At 44.6% G+C, this 14201-nt stretch overlaps 1 protein-coding gene across 2 annotated transcripts in view; it reads left to right on the plus strand.

Moving 5' to 3' along the window:
- Positions 1–11845: 11845 nt before the first annotated feature.
- The window catches only part of LOC142582901 (uncharacterized), a 110051-nt gene continuing 107695 nt past the window's right edge, over positions 11846–14201 (plus strand). Inside the window, exons 1-2 of one of the 2 annotated variants that reach the window (XM_075693012.1) lie at positions 11846–12083; positions 13614–13720. In XM_075693012.1, coding sequence (XP_075549127.1) covers positions 11938–12083; positions 13614–13720 — 253 coding nt within the window. In that variant the 5' untranslated portion in view covers positions 11846–11937. The remainder of the gene's footprint in view (positions 12084–13613; positions 13721–14201) is intronic. The other variant, XM_075693014.1, reaches the window with a different exon arrangement.

The following is a 14201-nucleotide window of genomic DNA, read 5'->3' on the forward strand; positions in this document are numbered from 1 at the left end:
TAACACTTGTCAGCGCTAGAGTTGCTCGCACAGGTTGGTTGCTCGTAAAAACTGGAACAATGCATTCGAATGGTCGCTAGAGAGGTATACGTATATGCCTAACGACATTATAGCACGCAACTCCGGATTTCGCGGATGACGCGCGAAACGAAGCACGCGCGCATAGAATGTACGCACACAACGTACAAAATCCTAAATGATTGTTAACCAAAGTGTCTAGACCATGCAGTGTACCACGAGACAGGCCAAAATCGTCTTCTCTGTGGGCGAAGCATGGTAACAGCTTTTCACCAAGGTTCAACCACGGTAGTTTCATCGAGCAGCCGGAGTTCAAGTAAAGGTATGTGCATCGTGCCGCTAGACGGACTTACAACTTTAGTTATTGTGGATATTTGAAATACACGAAGAAAACAGGCAGTCCCGATTTCATCTTTTTACCTTTATAGTGCAGGGTTGGGGGAGGAGGGGGAGGCGAATTCACAGGGCTTTACGTATGTAAGAGCTTTTCCCATTGGCTAGGGGGGCGATTCGGAAGCGTTTACGCAGGTCCAACGGAATGTCTTTCTTGTCCGTCGGGGCACCCCTGTCGCATTGGATTCCTACCCATAATATGCATCCTATCTACAACAAAGAGAGGAGAGCTCACAGGGCTAAGGCTCTAGTAAATAAACTTAAAAACACACCGGCCCATAAAGTAGCGTACGTGGACGCCGCTTGCGGCAGAGACGGGGCCTTGGTATCGACGGTGGTTGATGGCGACGGGTGCGTTAAGATAGCATGCTCCACGTGCACGAGGGATGCCTGTACAGCCGAGGAGGTTGCAGTAGCGCTCGCTTGTGCGGGTACAAAAGCGGGAGTAATATTATGCGATAACAAATTAGCTATCCGAAATTTTAACAAAGAGAGAATCTCGGAAGAAGCCCTCCACATTCTACTCAAATACCCTCCCAGGAGGGACATAACCTTTATTTGGGTACCGGCCCATGAAGAAGTCCCAGGCAACGAAGCCGCTCACGAGCTCGCCCTAGCACTCTACCACCGGGCAACTCTAGAGCAGCCAGTTCCAGGGATAAAAGACAGCATCATCACGTACAGGGAAATTGTCGATCATTACAAAGCCGAAAGAAGAGTCTTTCCGCCTCCGCATCGGTCTCTCTCTCTGGAGGACGCTCGCATTTGGCGACGCCTCCAGGGAAACAATTATACATCAGCACATTGGATCCACTTAACACAGCCGAGGGACTATAACGACGCCCTCTGCAAAATTTGTAAGCAAAAAGGTACGCTAGACCATATAATATGGGAGTGTGCTGGCTCCCCAGGGTCCTCCCAGACAAGCCTGGGAGGCCTTGCTCCAGAGCGAGGCTGAAGAAGACCAGCGTCGAGCAATCCGCCTGGCCGTTGAGGCCGTGAAGACTTACCGTCCTCAACGCGCAGGGACTGCTTCGTCCTCCCCCCCCCCCCCTATCTACGTGTAGGTTAAGAGGCCGGCACCTCAGCTCGGTGGAATAATAAAGTTTTCAATCAATCAATCAATTCCCATTGGCTGGCCGCCTTTAGCTAATAGTGCGTCCAACACCACAATTGGCTGGCACTTGCTCTTATGAGCAATCCTGGCACAAGAGCTTTTTTTTTTTTTTTTGCAAATACGGGCCCATATTTTTTTTTTTTTTTGAAGTAGCACGTGAAATATAGCGTAATTCCACCTTTTCAGGCGAATTGCTTGAAGTGGTAAGTCGGGGTACGTTTAGGATCTTTTAAGTCCACATTAGCACTTAGAAATGAACTGCAGTCAATGTCATGTACCCCGTGTGAATGAAAAGTAATTACTGGAGAGTTAAAACAAATATCATAAATGCAGATTTAGGATAGTTCACTTGGAGACACCTGAATTCGCAGCACTACATAGTATTGTTGAAGTAATTACTAAGTTTTGGTGTTAAAGAAGTAACCGGTGACCATGTCGCTAGTATATTGTCGCAGGGTATATTTAGGGTTATAAGGTAGAGATACCGTATGTTACAGCGATCACTTTCAAATATCTTTAAAGAAATTTCCTGTGGCAGATAGCACAATTCTAGTCCGTGAGCTGGTTTACTCGAAGGCACGGCCATTACCGGCAGAAAATATTGAACTTCATAATATAGTAATTAACAAAAATCACTAATTAAGATTCTAACTAATTACCCTATGGCACAGATTGTTTTTTACAAATTAACAGAGAAACAGAGGAAGTGATGTCGCCGTTTGCTGGCGACGGCTAGCCCTCTTCGCTTGATTGATAATATAGGATAAAGAAATACGTAAATATAAAATTATTTCATTAGGTAATGCTGCCAATATAATAATTAAAAAAGAGATATCTAACACACTAAGTCTGTTTCAAGAAGTTCTCATTTGCAGCGAAGTCCGTGTAAGTTCGTGTACATGTGTCTTAAATGCACGAATAATATAATTACTCACGACGCAGTACAGTCAACAATCGTCACAAATGCCGGCATGTTAAAAGACATGTTGAACTGGTTTCATAGCTTTGTGATGAATCGAATAGGAATATTCGACGTATCTGGTGTCGAACGTATTCCTGCTCAATTCTGTTCGAAAGTTTCGCTGTTCGAACACCGCTACATTTAATGCTGAAAATTGTGCTTTCATAAAAGTTCTATCATGATAACGCATTTTTCAAACACTACGTAGCCTAACGTGTTATTTTTTTCTTGCTTTTCCCGTTATTGTTGTGTTATTGCCCCTTAAATATTGTTGTGTTATAGCCAAATATGTCCCGCTCGCTCTGTAATTCTATTGCTTATATTTTACTTTGTGAAAGTTTCTTGTTCAGTGACCTCTCGCGTTCAAAAGCATTCGGTTTGTCCATTGTACAATTTTAACACCACATTACTGTATGTTAGCGCAATTCTTACACTGTATTTTTGTATATGTATTCACATATGTATTCTAATTATTGCATATTTTATTCTTTGAGCGTACTCTTCCCCCCTTACACAATACCTCTAGGGGCCTGTGAGGTATCTTTAAATAAATAAATAAATAATATGGATGTGCAATCATTAAAAGACAATGATTATAGCCCTTAGTGGTCCTTAGCCCGAGAACTATGGTGGATATAGTATCAAGAAACAACGTCCACAGCTGCAACAATCGCAAGCACAGCGGTGAGCGCAGTGGTGACCTGTCTCATAATAAATAGTTTTCTCTACGAGTCGCAAAATGCAGAGAAGAGAAACCAAAGACATTTCCTTAAACGGATGTGGATCCTAGCTCTTCGATATATCGCAATATTGCAAGTGACCGGCGGAGATGAAGGGGAAGCTCGATAGAGAACGTAAGAATAAACCGATCGAGTTACCTTGTGCATTATAAAACTGTACTACATACATACATACATACATACATACATACATACATACATACATACATACATACATACATACATACATACATACATACATACATACATACATACATACATACATACATACATACATACATACATACATACATACATACATACATACATACATACATACATACATACATACATACATACATGTCAGATAAAATTTGTATAAGCAGTCATCGGCAATTTAGCAGTAAATGAGAGAGAAATACGTTAGCGTTACGTCACACATCTTTAATGCTCTCCGAATTTACGACTTAAGAGGAAGCTCTAGCTCGGGGCCAACTTCGACGTGGTCTATTCAAATACATGTAAAACGCAGACACCCTTTTCTGAGGTAACCCATGGACCGATTTTAATGAAATTTGTTACATTTGTGAGAGAAAGTAAAATTCTAGTGACTGTGGGAAACGGAATTTCGATTTCGAGCCTGAATTTTGTTAAAAGAATTTTCAAAATATGAAAGTTTGTAATTTATGTGATATATATATATATATATACATATATATATATATATATATATATATATATATATAGCACGTGACCGGCTTCCCACACGTCACATACCCTTTTTCCTTTCGACATTCCTAATTAATGCTAACGTATTAAAAGGGCATAAAGTGCATCAGACAGGTATGCCTACAATTCGATAGGTGAAGTTATCTTTGTCAAAGGCGACCTTGTCATCATTTACTAATTAGATTAAACGGTTTAATAGAAGGATGTCACGTGGTGTCGCTGTCGGTGGCAGACAGCCACCACCAACAGCGACACCACGTGTCGTCACTCTACTAACCCGTTAAAGCTAACACGCCAAGAATGGCAAGGCCGCCTTTGACAAAGATAAATCCTCCTATCGAATTGTCGGCCTACCTGTCTGATGCGCCTATTCACATACAGCTTTTATTCCACAGTGCGTTTCCATCTGTCGGCCCCTATGTTGACCTTGGACGCACAGTCACCCGCAAAAGCTTACGAGACGCGGGATTTGCGAAAGAGCCAAATTTCCGCGAAGCCTGCGCACGTAGCCTCTAATTAAAAGCTTTAATCCGTAGCAGTTCTTGCGAACTACACTGTGATCCATTAAATTAGAAGCGCTACGCCTTAACAGAGCAGAAATCCGCATTTGTCGTGAAACCCGTGCCCCGTAAGCTTATGCGGGTGACTGTACATACATGTATGTGTTCACGGTTACGAAAATTCAGCGCAAGAACAAGGGACAAAGAAAGAAATGCACTACACAAGCGCTTTTTCGCAAGTTGTGAGACAGCGCTCGGCTAATGCGTTTCTTTGGCCTTTGCGTTTGCGCTGGATTTTCGTAACCGTAAATCCAACATTCCAACTAGCCGAATTATTAGTCTTGATTCACCACATGTGTATTTGTTGCCAAAAAAACTAAACACGCTGTGCCCACCTATAATGAAAAGAACTTACATGGAAGAGACGATTCACCGTGTGATACGAGTGCATAGGCTTGTGGAGCTAATGCAGGCTCGTACCTACCTTCTCAATACTGATAGGACAGGAACCCTGACATCCCATCAGGCATAGGTAGCTGCGGGATTATCAAGTACCTTAAATACGTTAGCATTTATCTGTGAAAATGCCTCCGCACCCTGTCACCAAACACAGCAGCGCCTTAGATGGTATTCGTTTAAAGGAGAGGTCGAAGCAGCGCACTCGAGCCACTGGGCTTCCAAACATCGGACTGCAGGTTACCACGATAGCATAGTTGAAATGTCTTATATACGTATACTAGAGTTGACGAATGCGCTGTTAGTGGCTCGCGGTACCACTATTTCCTCCTAGGCGTATAAGTCACGCGCGCAAACATGTGCACGAGTGGGCGTTTTTGCCCGCACCGTCATCCATCAACCAAGCGAAGACCGATGGAACACAGCGAATTCATGCGAGGCGGGTTCTTTTTGGCACAGGTTGTCGTGTACGTGCCCACCCTGTGTCCCGTGCTTTCGCGCCGTTATATTTGTTTCCAGTTAAAATAGCCAACGCGTTTGCGTGTCATACCACTTGTCAAAACAAGTAGTCGACGAAGTTCTGTTCAAAATCGAAACCGATTGCGTTGCTAGTGGACGCATCTTCGAGGCCCGGAAGAAGACTCTGGTTCGACCAATGTGATTCTCAGGACCAAGGGCCACTAATGTCAATAAACACGCCATGTCTTGCGATGCGTGCGCCACCTTCTTATCATCTTACAACCTTTATAAAAGCACATATTTTAACATGAAAATGTAACATGCATGATGCTACGTTGAGGGATATATAGCAACAGCCCTGCTACGTGGTTCCGACCGGTGGTTCTTTTAGTTTTCTTCAGCTCTGAGCCCAGGGCCACTATCGAAGTAAAATATACAGAAGCACCTCATAGGTAACAACCCAACGCTTACAGCCGCATATAAAATTGACGTCCTCTTTAGACCTTACAAAAGCATGGATAGGGGGACTTCAGTGCAGAGATTGGGGGGGGGCGGTATGGGGGGGGGTGTATGGGGGGGGGGCGCAGCTACGCCAACTTCACCATATTGACGTGCCCGATGCGTCCACCTGCAGAAAAGCGGTCACTGTAATTGAGTTCAATTAAATTTAGGGAAGTGCCAAAACCACGATCTGATTACGAAGCACGCCGTAAAGCGGGGCACTTCGGATTGAGTTTGACTACCTTTTTTTTTTTTTTTACGTACACCCAATACGCGGTATACGAGAGTTTTTGCATTCCGCCTCCATCGGAGTGTGGCCGTCGTGGTCGGGGTCGAACTATCCACCTCGAGCTCAGAAGCAAGGCGCCATAGCCACTGAGCAGCCACTGTGGGTGACGAATTTATTAAGTTATCGGATTGGGTTTCTTAAGTTGATACTGAAATTGTTTGTCTCAAAGTGGTTTTCATGGACGGAGTGTATAGCTAACCTCGACACTCGTTTTGTCGCTTCGAATTCGGTATTCCCGTACAAGGCTCCTGCGGCGCCCAATCAACTTCTGAGAAGCGAACTATGGCGCTTACCCGAGCTGCATACACAGTGCCTGGTTACGCAGTTTGCGATCATAACTACATCGCATAAATGTTCTTACCGCATGGTTAGCTTCTCGGCTCAGCACCTTTCGCGACAGAACAGGGTCGGCGTTCCGCCGGAAGAGCCAAGGCCAGGACGAGAGGCGCTCAGTCTGGGGTTGGTAATATCGATGAAGGATTAATCGATTAAACGTATCCCGCAGATCGATTCATTGATGTCCACCTTTCATTTAATTGACTTAATTGATTAGACATGTCGAGAGTTTCGCAGGAGTGGCTCGAAAAGTTAGAAATCGTTCTAGAATGGCGGATCACGAGCAGTGACGGGGCGCCTGTGGTATAGCGACTGCCAAATGTTTTTCCGAGTCCCGAGTCATGCTGAGCCGAGCGCTTCCCTTTTCTCCCCCCCCTCCCCCCCCCCCCCCACACACACACCGCACACGCAACCACGCCGCCAGAAGCCGGAGTCTTGAAATCTCCTCGCAATCCAAGGCGTACTATAGCAACCCAGTCGTTAATCGTGGTGTCCTTCCCAGTCCGCTAAAGACGCGGCACAGCATTCACGTCGATTTTGAGCATGTATTTGACATAGCGATGGAGTTCATGTCGATTCCAGCAAATCTATAGCTTCCAAGCGTCTATTCTCGCCTGCTGGTTATGTGGCAACTCAAAGAATGTGTACGTTTCACAATACATCGCAGCCAATTGACATTACTTCGCTCTGTAGAAGAGAGCATGCGGCTTCAAATCTGAAACCAGTAATCTTCTTTTCTCCTGTGAATTTTGCACTTCCTGGCATATTTTAGTTGAACATCACCTTTCGCTTTTGCCACTTTTCTTATTTATTGTTTAACTGTACTGTACAGTGTGTGTGTCATGTATCTTAATTATTCCTGCTCTAAGTGCCATATTATAACACATTGCTACGAGGCGCTGCCACCGATAAAGATGAAGAGCGAGAAGAAGACGACGCTCGGTGATGTTCGCGGGGTCCGGTCGCCATCTTTAGTGACATCCGAAGCGTCCTTCTGTATATAACTTGTGAATATATTATACGTCTTTTCCTCCCCATAACAATATATTGTTCATCTTTTCAAAGGCCACTAGTGGCAAGTCTATTTAGTCCTTAACAAATTAAAGATTATTTTTTATTAAACTTTATACACTGCTATTTCTAACTTGGTTCCACCTATCAAAACTTAATGTAGGGCCCTACAAAAGTAACTGTGTTTCAAACTTTTTAAAGTGTCCGTCAAAATTTTCGATTAATCAATTGACCGATGAAAAACTCTCCATCCCAAGCGATTAATCGATTAAAGGTTAAAATTTTGGATGATTAATCGTTAATCGAATGATAAGATTAATCGACCATCCTTAGCTCAATGTAATAGGCCCCTCCTCCTATTAGTGGGCTGCCAGATGCCCACAGCATACACTTGTGCAGTTCCACATGTTCTGAAGTTCTGCAGTGTGACTCTGCCATGCAATTTGTGAAATGTATTGTACGTTGTGATGCCGATTAGCGAGAATGAGTTAGTGAAGTTCAGTAAATCCGTAGGAGTAGCTTGGAGCCTGTGTGCAACATGTCGCTTGCCGAAAACCTCGGAAGCCGGGCATTCTGCTGCTGTCATGAAGCGAAACCTCATCTCATTAGCCTGGTATGTAATCCAGGAATCTCCCATCTCCTTAACACAATCGTTACGTGACGCCAATCTCTCGCCAGAATGATGCTCATGTGGCTTCTCTCAACGGCTTCTCTCAATGAACGAGTGCCGTGACCTGCACTCAACTCGGGACGTCGACGCTGATCTACAACACGTTCACAGCTGCCACAGTGGTGAGTTTTTTGGAGTGGAAAAAGTCAGAGGAATGGGTTCTTCCTGCTGGTGGTAAAATTCGGATAACAAAAGCCTAAGATCATTCCTCTGTCAACGTGTATGGCCCTTATATATCACCCGCGGTTCTTCTGTTCATACCGTAAAGGTATCGAACGTAGTGTTGCCTTCAGTCATCCGCAACAATAAGACTCGACTCTTCAAAAAGAAAAAAAAATATCTAGTAGAATTCTCTAACATGGAATATGCCTTGAATGACCTGCGTACGAAAAATGACCGAATACCAAGGGGTTTCTGGTATTCTGGACGCTTCATGCATGGGGATCATGGAAGCCGGTGCACGAACACTATAAGCCTGTAATACATATTTTAACAACATATCTTAATAAAACGCGCTGCACGCCGGTAATCGAATAATCGCCAGTCTTCCTTTGGAACATCGGCGTTGCAGCAGAGGGCACTTCGATTACTGTCAATATAAATTCTGCGCGCGTGTTTATTTAAACGATGAGAGGCGGAATTCTGCAAAACTGGTCGTAGTAACTTTTGAAAATGGGTTTTCATGAATGTGCCATGAGGAACTGTATGTTTCTCATTCCTCCTTAAGCATAAAGCTTACTTTTCAATCATTCATGTGTTTTGGATTTGTACAGCCGAGTATCATTCACCTGTGTTCACCTGTCCGTTGAAGTTGACAGACACTTCGTATAGAAAGCCGCCAGTTTTCAGGCATTATGTCTCCACCATCTTTCATTAAATCGTCTGTTATTCCATCTTCTCCTGCCGCTTTTCCCCGTTTCGTGTCTTGCAAGGCCCTTCTAACCCCATCGCTATAGTTATAGGAAACTCTGTAACCTGTTCACTGTTTCGAATGGAGGTATCGTGGCTCCTCTGGGTACTGTACAGGTCAGTATATAATTCCTCCGCTGTTTTTACTATACCTTCGAGATTGCTGATGACATTCCCTTGCTTATCTTTAAGTGTATATATCTTGAATTGTTGAATGCCAAGTTTCCTTCTCACTGATTTCATGCTGCGTCCATTTTTTATGGTTTCCTCAGTCTCTTCCAGGTTATAATTTCGAATATCCTTTATTTTCTCCTAGTTGATCAGTTTTGACAGTTCCGCGAATTCTATCTCATCTCTTGAGTTGGACACTTTCATTCTTTGTCGTTTCTTTATCAGGTCCTTTGTTACTTGGGAGAGCTTGCCTATACTGGTTGCCTTGGTGCCTTACCTCCCACTTCAAGTGCTTCCTCTGAAGTCAGCCTAGTTGCAGTTTCATTCATTACCTATATATATGTCATTTTCATCTCTCTGTTCTAAGGCTGCATATTTGTTTGCAAGTTTACTTGAATTTTTGCCTGCATATTTGTTTGCCTGAATTGGTTTCCTTTTATCCTTACTGCGTCTAGATTGGCCTGTTTCTTCCTGACCAATTTTACTCTTTTTCTCTTCAAATTGAGGTGAATCCGAGGCCTCACCAACCTATGATTACTGCACTTTACCTAACACTTCAACATCATTCACTATGCTGGGATCAGCAGAAAGTATGAAATCTATTTCATGTCTTGTTTCACCATTAGGGCTTTTCCAGGTCCACTTTCTGTTGCTACACTTCCTGAAGAAGGTGTTCATTATTCGCAGCTTATTCTCATCCGCGAATTGTACCAGGCACAGTTCATTAAAGTAGCATCAATTAAGGCACTCGAACCCATGACCTAAAACCGACTGACATTTTTTCTTTCTTGTTTTTTTTTGGGGGGGGGGTGGAGGGCTAAAGATAGGTAGGACATTAGGCAAAATAAGAACAGGAGCTTGGTGGCGCAACCCACCTTACCATTTCAGAGGGGACGCTCGTACCATTCATCCATTCCGTCGGGAGAGGAGGGCTGTTCTGGCTCCAATGCCCTAACCGCTCCACTGCAACACCTAAACATCTCTGGCACTGAGTCGTGCTCCCTGAAGGGCTGCAGAAGATAGTGGCAACCTTTCCCTTCCTTATACAGAACCACTTCTCTGTTTAAACATCTAAACGTTCGGCGACGAACGCGCCACGTAGATCGATCTCAATCCATGGCGGGCAGGACTTACAGCGGTGCCGCTGCTTGCCAAGCTAACGGCTCTATGGCCACTGCCGGAATAAAATCTTTCCACTAGCTGACCTCACGTCGGGATAGCCGATAATGAGGAGGCGGATATCTACGCCAAAGCTGGCGTGATGATATGTACCATGATGTAGTCCCGGTTACCAGAGTGGTAGCGGGTTCGTACTACACGAGACATTGGCTACGGTGCCTGCTCACCTCCACCCACCCGGAACCCCGAGTGGCTAGGCAAGGCCCCCAAGCCGTTTCCAGGGAACGGCCTCTACAGAAGAGACCGTTCCACGCTCTTGCGTTTGCGGACTGGCTGCACCTGGACTGTGACCCGGCTGTATATGCCAAGGGCCGCGCCACGTCACCTGCCTGCAAGAGGTAGGGGACCCCGAGACTCTGGTGCATCTTCTCTGTGCCTGCCCAACCGTGGCGCAGGAATGCTCCATAGTCATCACCGCTTACAGACGCCACGGCCTTGCAGCGGCCAGAGAGTGCTGTTCCCAGTGCGTCCGTGTCTCCTTGCGCTGCGAAGCCTGCTGGAGTATAGATTCAACTGGAATTGACCTCATCCTTCCTCTTTCTTTATTCTCTTTCCCTTCCCACTCCCTCTTAATTCCCTGACAACGTGTCGCCGTGCTCCCTCGGGGGTTGCAGAATCAAGCGTCATTTCCTTGCTTTGATCATCAAATCGATCACCGGTTGCGCGAGCGCATGCGCCCTTCGCATTGGCATCTTTGTATCGGCGGTCCACTCCCCACTGACTACCATCGTACGTGCCACGAAAACGACCAAAAGAGCCAAAGAAGGCTAGTCTGCTAAAAAAAAAAAAAAGGAGAGAAAAGAAAAACGACTGCGGCAGTATACCCATTTGACTACAAATGTTGCGGTCAAACCTTTGGTTTCGAGCAGTGTTCCCTGCACCGTTTTGAGATCGAAGAACGTTGGTCACCGCAGCAGTCAGCTCAAGAGTCCGCACAACAGCGAAATTTCTATCCATTAGACATATCCACTGACCCAAGAATGCTAATCGCATTTATACCTGCTAATTTGCCTATGTCACGTCCAGCGTCTGCATTACGGCCTTGCATGACCTGCATGACCTTTGAGATAGCTTATATTAATCGCTTGCGGGTGTATTTGAGTGGTGAACACAAAGGCAACTTGCATGGCAACTTAGAATTCCCTACCATTTTATTTTTCCTTAAAACCCCGGCAATTAACAGTATCATGTGCTTCGTGAACGATCTGGGCCATAAAATAAATATTGTTGCGTAATTTGAAGAAGGAAAGGACAGTGGTAAGCGCAACAGCTGTTTCTTTTAATGCTTTTGAAAGAAAAGCGTACGTTCACAACTTACTGAACGGCATACTGAACGGTTGCGCATCACTTTTCCAACATTATTCAAACGACACAATCGCCATCGCTAATCTCTATCCAACGCGATCCAATCCCTTTCGTATCCGCTTGCTGCGAAACACGAAAGCGCGCGAGCCCATGACCCAATGCCATGACACATTCTGTGTGCGAGCTTGCAATGGCTTAGTGAACAAATGGTTTTATGAGCAGTGTCGTTCAACCCTTACTGCGTCTACTCAATTCTTCGCGAGTGCCGATGGATGAGACCAATTTTCTAGACGATACAGACTTGGAATCGCTGCACACGAGTGAACCGCGAGCAACGTCAACAGTTTTACCTGATCAGCGGTAAGATTGAAACTATTTGAACTACACGTTGGTTTAAGCTGCGCTGGAAATTGCAGTGTGCTTTAAAAAGTGTCGGTGAAGAGGCTAGGGGGAAAAGACATCTTCGAAAATGTATTTGAGAGGGCGAATTGTGCGGGGATCATACTTCTACAGTGTGCGTTGGAAAGCCCGCTAAAGAACGTTAATTTTCCTTAAGGAATTGGATGTGTCCACAGACACATCCAAGGACACATGTAGGTTTTATGAGGCCAGTCACGTAGCGTTCGACTGCTAAACGCAAATGCATGTTTGCCTATTTATACTTTCGCTGGCGACGCCTCACTTGTTCACCGGGACGAGTTAAGAGTGCTCAAGTAATAGAGGCGACAGCTAGAGGTGAACAAGGTGGAGAAATTTCACGAATTTCACGATTGCAGGGGCGAAGTTTAGCAAATGGGCATGTGGCTTGCTCGCCACTAACTCGTTTGGTGTCAGTACCTTCCGTTTCCCTCGCGTACGTTCTAAAAAGGCCTATATTGAACTGCCGTAGAGGCAGTGCATATTTTATTGTTTCGTACGACAGCAGGGCCAGTTTTATGGGCTACCTTCGAACATATTGCGAGAAATAAGCCGTTAACAGTAGCGTCCCACAAAATTTATTGCAGTGGGCACAGTCCTGAGGGCCAACCCTCCTCATATATGTTAAATTAAACCTTGAGTTTAACAATAATAATAAACAAAAAGTTTGCATTGGTGAAACGAGCCCTGGCACCTGCCCTCACGCTCAAAATGCATTTCTGTAGCCTCTGCAGTTAGTTCTCTCTCAAGTTGTGCGTGTTTTCAGAAGACATGCAGAGAAATGAGAGAGAAGTTATTTATTACGGGAGGGAGGGCAGTGAAAGTAGGAAGAAAGGGGTTGAAGAGAGCACTGTAACGGTTTAACCTTATGTTTTGACGCTGTAACAGCGGTCATCAGAGAGGAAAAGGAATGGAACTAAGAAAGAAGGCGTAAGAATAGAGAAATATGTGTGTGTGCGTGCGTGTGTGTGTGTGTGTGTGTGTGTGTGTGTGTGTGTGTGGCTAATGGCATTTTGTTTGCATGTAACGGATTTTCGTGTTTGCAAGGCAGCCTGCATGCTATCATGACTTTTAGAGAGCAACTGGGGTAGTAATCGCTGCTGCCCCAAATAGTTGCAAGGTTTTGGTGAGCCTAATCCTGTAAATGTGCAGCATTGCCGATGCATTATTAGCAACACCCTAAGCCAAATGGCTGCACTAAGTTTACTACACGAGCTGAAATGGAAAGTGCACACGTGCTAGTTCAACAGTTGCATCTTTTCTTTCGTTTAGGCAGTGAGTGAATCTTTAGCAGTTGCACTTGTATCATGCAATTTGTTTGCTCCCTTTTGTGGCATTTCATAGAAAGCTTCTAACGTTACCTTGCCCTATGTGCCTTTCAAGTTGCAAGCTTGCTAACCTGCACAGATAGCTTGTGCAGTTAACTTGTTTTCCGTAAGACTTCCCTCTTCTACTGTCTTTGCTGTATTGTAGGATTCGCCTGACTCGCCCAGCATGCGGCGACATTGCCACGAACCTCTTTCGTGATCCCAGTGACAGCGACTCATCTCTGGGCCTCTTAACCAGCAATGATTGCCTAGGTAGGAATTGGCATTCTGTTTTTCTGGCCTAGATTCTCTGACCTCCTTCTTGTTTTCAGAGGTGCACCTTGGAATTTTTACAAGATCTCCAAGCACGCTTGGTTAATGTGCTTGCTGATGAGTACAGCAGGGTCATATCTTTGACATTATACCTATTGTTAGATTTTGTTTTAGGCAGCTGGAAAGAAATAATTTATTTATTATTAAAAACTTACTGATGTTGAAAAATGCTAGGAGAAACTTTGCTTGTTCATTTGTACATTCTCCAAGTTCAGTATTGCCATTGCTGAAACAATGCAAAAAAAGCTTGCGATTTAAAGTGTAGGATTATTACCTAGCCAACATTCCAGCACTTTCCCCAAATAAAAAAGGCTTTGGTAGTTAGGTGATACCTGGAAAAAAGTAAGTTCAGAGGGAACGTGTTGGGAAGACACAGAGATGAATATAAAAGGACCAGAAAATTCTGTTTGTCATGTCAAAA

Source organism: Dermacentor variabilis, chromosome 5 (genome assembly GCF_050947875.1).
Source record: "Dermacentor variabilis isolate Ectoservices chromosome 5, ASM5094787v1, whole genome shotgun sequence".
NCBI lineage: Eukaryota > Metazoa > Arthropoda > Arachnida > Ixodida > Ixodidae > Dermacentor > Dermacentor variabilis.